At 58.3% G+C, this 1,507-nt stretch overlaps 1 protein-coding gene across 1 annotated transcript; it reads right to left on the reverse strand.

Annotated features, from left to right (window-relative positions):
* Nucleotides 1-465: 465 nt before the first annotated feature.
* Nucleotides 466-1,266, reverse strand: DICSQDRAFT_73740 (uncharacterized protein; the record flags this gene model as incomplete). The annotated part of the gene is made up of 1 exon (XM_007371707.1): nt 466-1,266. The coding sequence occupies one exon, from the start codon at nt 1,264-1,266 to the stop codon at nt 466-468; it is 801 nt and encodes a 266-aa protein (XP_007371769.1).
* Between the last annotated feature and the right edge of the window lie 241 nt (nt 1,267-1,507).

Genomic DNA, 1,507 nt, shown 5'->3' on the forward strand with positions numbered 1-1,507 from the left:
CCAGTCAATGTCCGGATTGACTCTACGAAGCCAAGGTAAACCTAGTACGACGTCTTCAGGGCCCAGGTCTGTAACTAAGAACTCGAGCCATTCTGTGTAGTCGCCCATAAGTACTTGTAATCTAACGTAATGGGATATGCTGCCTGCACTGTTCTTGGAGCCGTCGATGTTGTAGAGGGGGATGTCTCTAGCTAGTCTATGTAAGTAAACATTGTTCTTCTTTACGAAACGGTGGCTGATGAAAAGGGCCGTTGCCCCACTGTCTATCATAGCTGTGGAACGTATACTACGGTTTCTGCCTTTGAGTATCACACTGACACGGAAATGCGAGCTGGACGGGTTTAATTTCGGGAATGATACACGAACTAACACTATCGTACAGGCAGGGGTCAGGGATCTGGGGAGGCGAAGAGTCCATAGTCATACCGGAGGGCGCCGCTGCGGCAGCTTTCACGCGCGCCCGCTCTAAAAAGACTTCTGCAGAGAGGCGAGCTGATCAGCGAGGGCCTTCTGCTGCTCCATGAGCTGCGCGATGAGAGCGTTGGTCGCTCCAGCATCTGCGGACGTCGACGTCGACGCTGCGACCTGAGGCTCCTCGGGTCCCTCCTCTGTTGCAGCAAGCTTCTGCGAGCGGGGCTTCTTCAGGAACTTGTCCATGCATACCGTCTTGCGGTGCCCCACGCGGCGACAGTAGCCACAGATGTCCCGATCGTGGCCGCCGTCCTTCTTGACGTGCGCCGTAGAGCCGCAACCGTAGCACTTGCCACGCATGAGGCGGTTGAACTCTTCGCGCGTGCGGGTGGCGTCGATGTCCATTGCGTTCGGGTCTCTAGTAGGCGGCGTGAAGGGGGTGGTGTGCAGTGGAACTGCCGGCTTGGTCACTGTGGTGGTGGCGGTACGTCCACGCTGACGATCCCGTTTGGCACGACGCTGGCAGACACGGACATCGATGTCGGAGGAGACGGTGATGAGGTCCTCTAGAGAAGCGATGGGCCTCGCCGTGTGCACCAACTCATCCTTGATGGAGTCTGCCAGGTGTTCGTAGAAGCGGTCTCGGAGGTCGGCCTTGGAGTAGCCCGTGTGGGTGGAGAGCTCGTTGAACTGTGCGGCGTACTCCGGGACAGTTATGGAGCCTTGCCACAACGTGCGGAGGCGTTCCTTCGCGTCGACCGCCTCGTTGACTGTCTCGAAACGGGCCTTGAACTGGGTGCGGAACTCCGTCCACGAGCTTTTGAATGGAGTGGTGCCCTGCGTGATCTCCTCCATCGCCGGAGTGGCCCAGAGAGCCGCACTGTCCTGCATGAAGGAGAGGACTGCCCAAATCCACTGGTCATCACGCGCGCTGATCGCGTTGCCCGTGGCGTCCACGTGGTTGAGCGTTGATCCTTGGGACATGGTCCAGAGAGTGAACACGGCCAGGAAGCGTCGTGCTTCGCCCCCCTGTTTGCCTTTGAAGGGAGAGGGCTTCTGAACCGCTTTCAGACTGTTGGTCCCAGTGGTCGAGGCA

Source organism: Dichomitus squalens (genome assembly GCF_000275845.1).
Source record: "Dichomitus squalens LYAD-421 SS1 unplaced genomic scaffold DICSQscaffold_198, whole genome shotgun sequence".
Taxonomy (NCBI): Eukaryota; Fungi; Basidiomycota; class Agaricomycetes; order Polyporales; family Polyporaceae; genus Dichomitus; species Dichomitus squalens.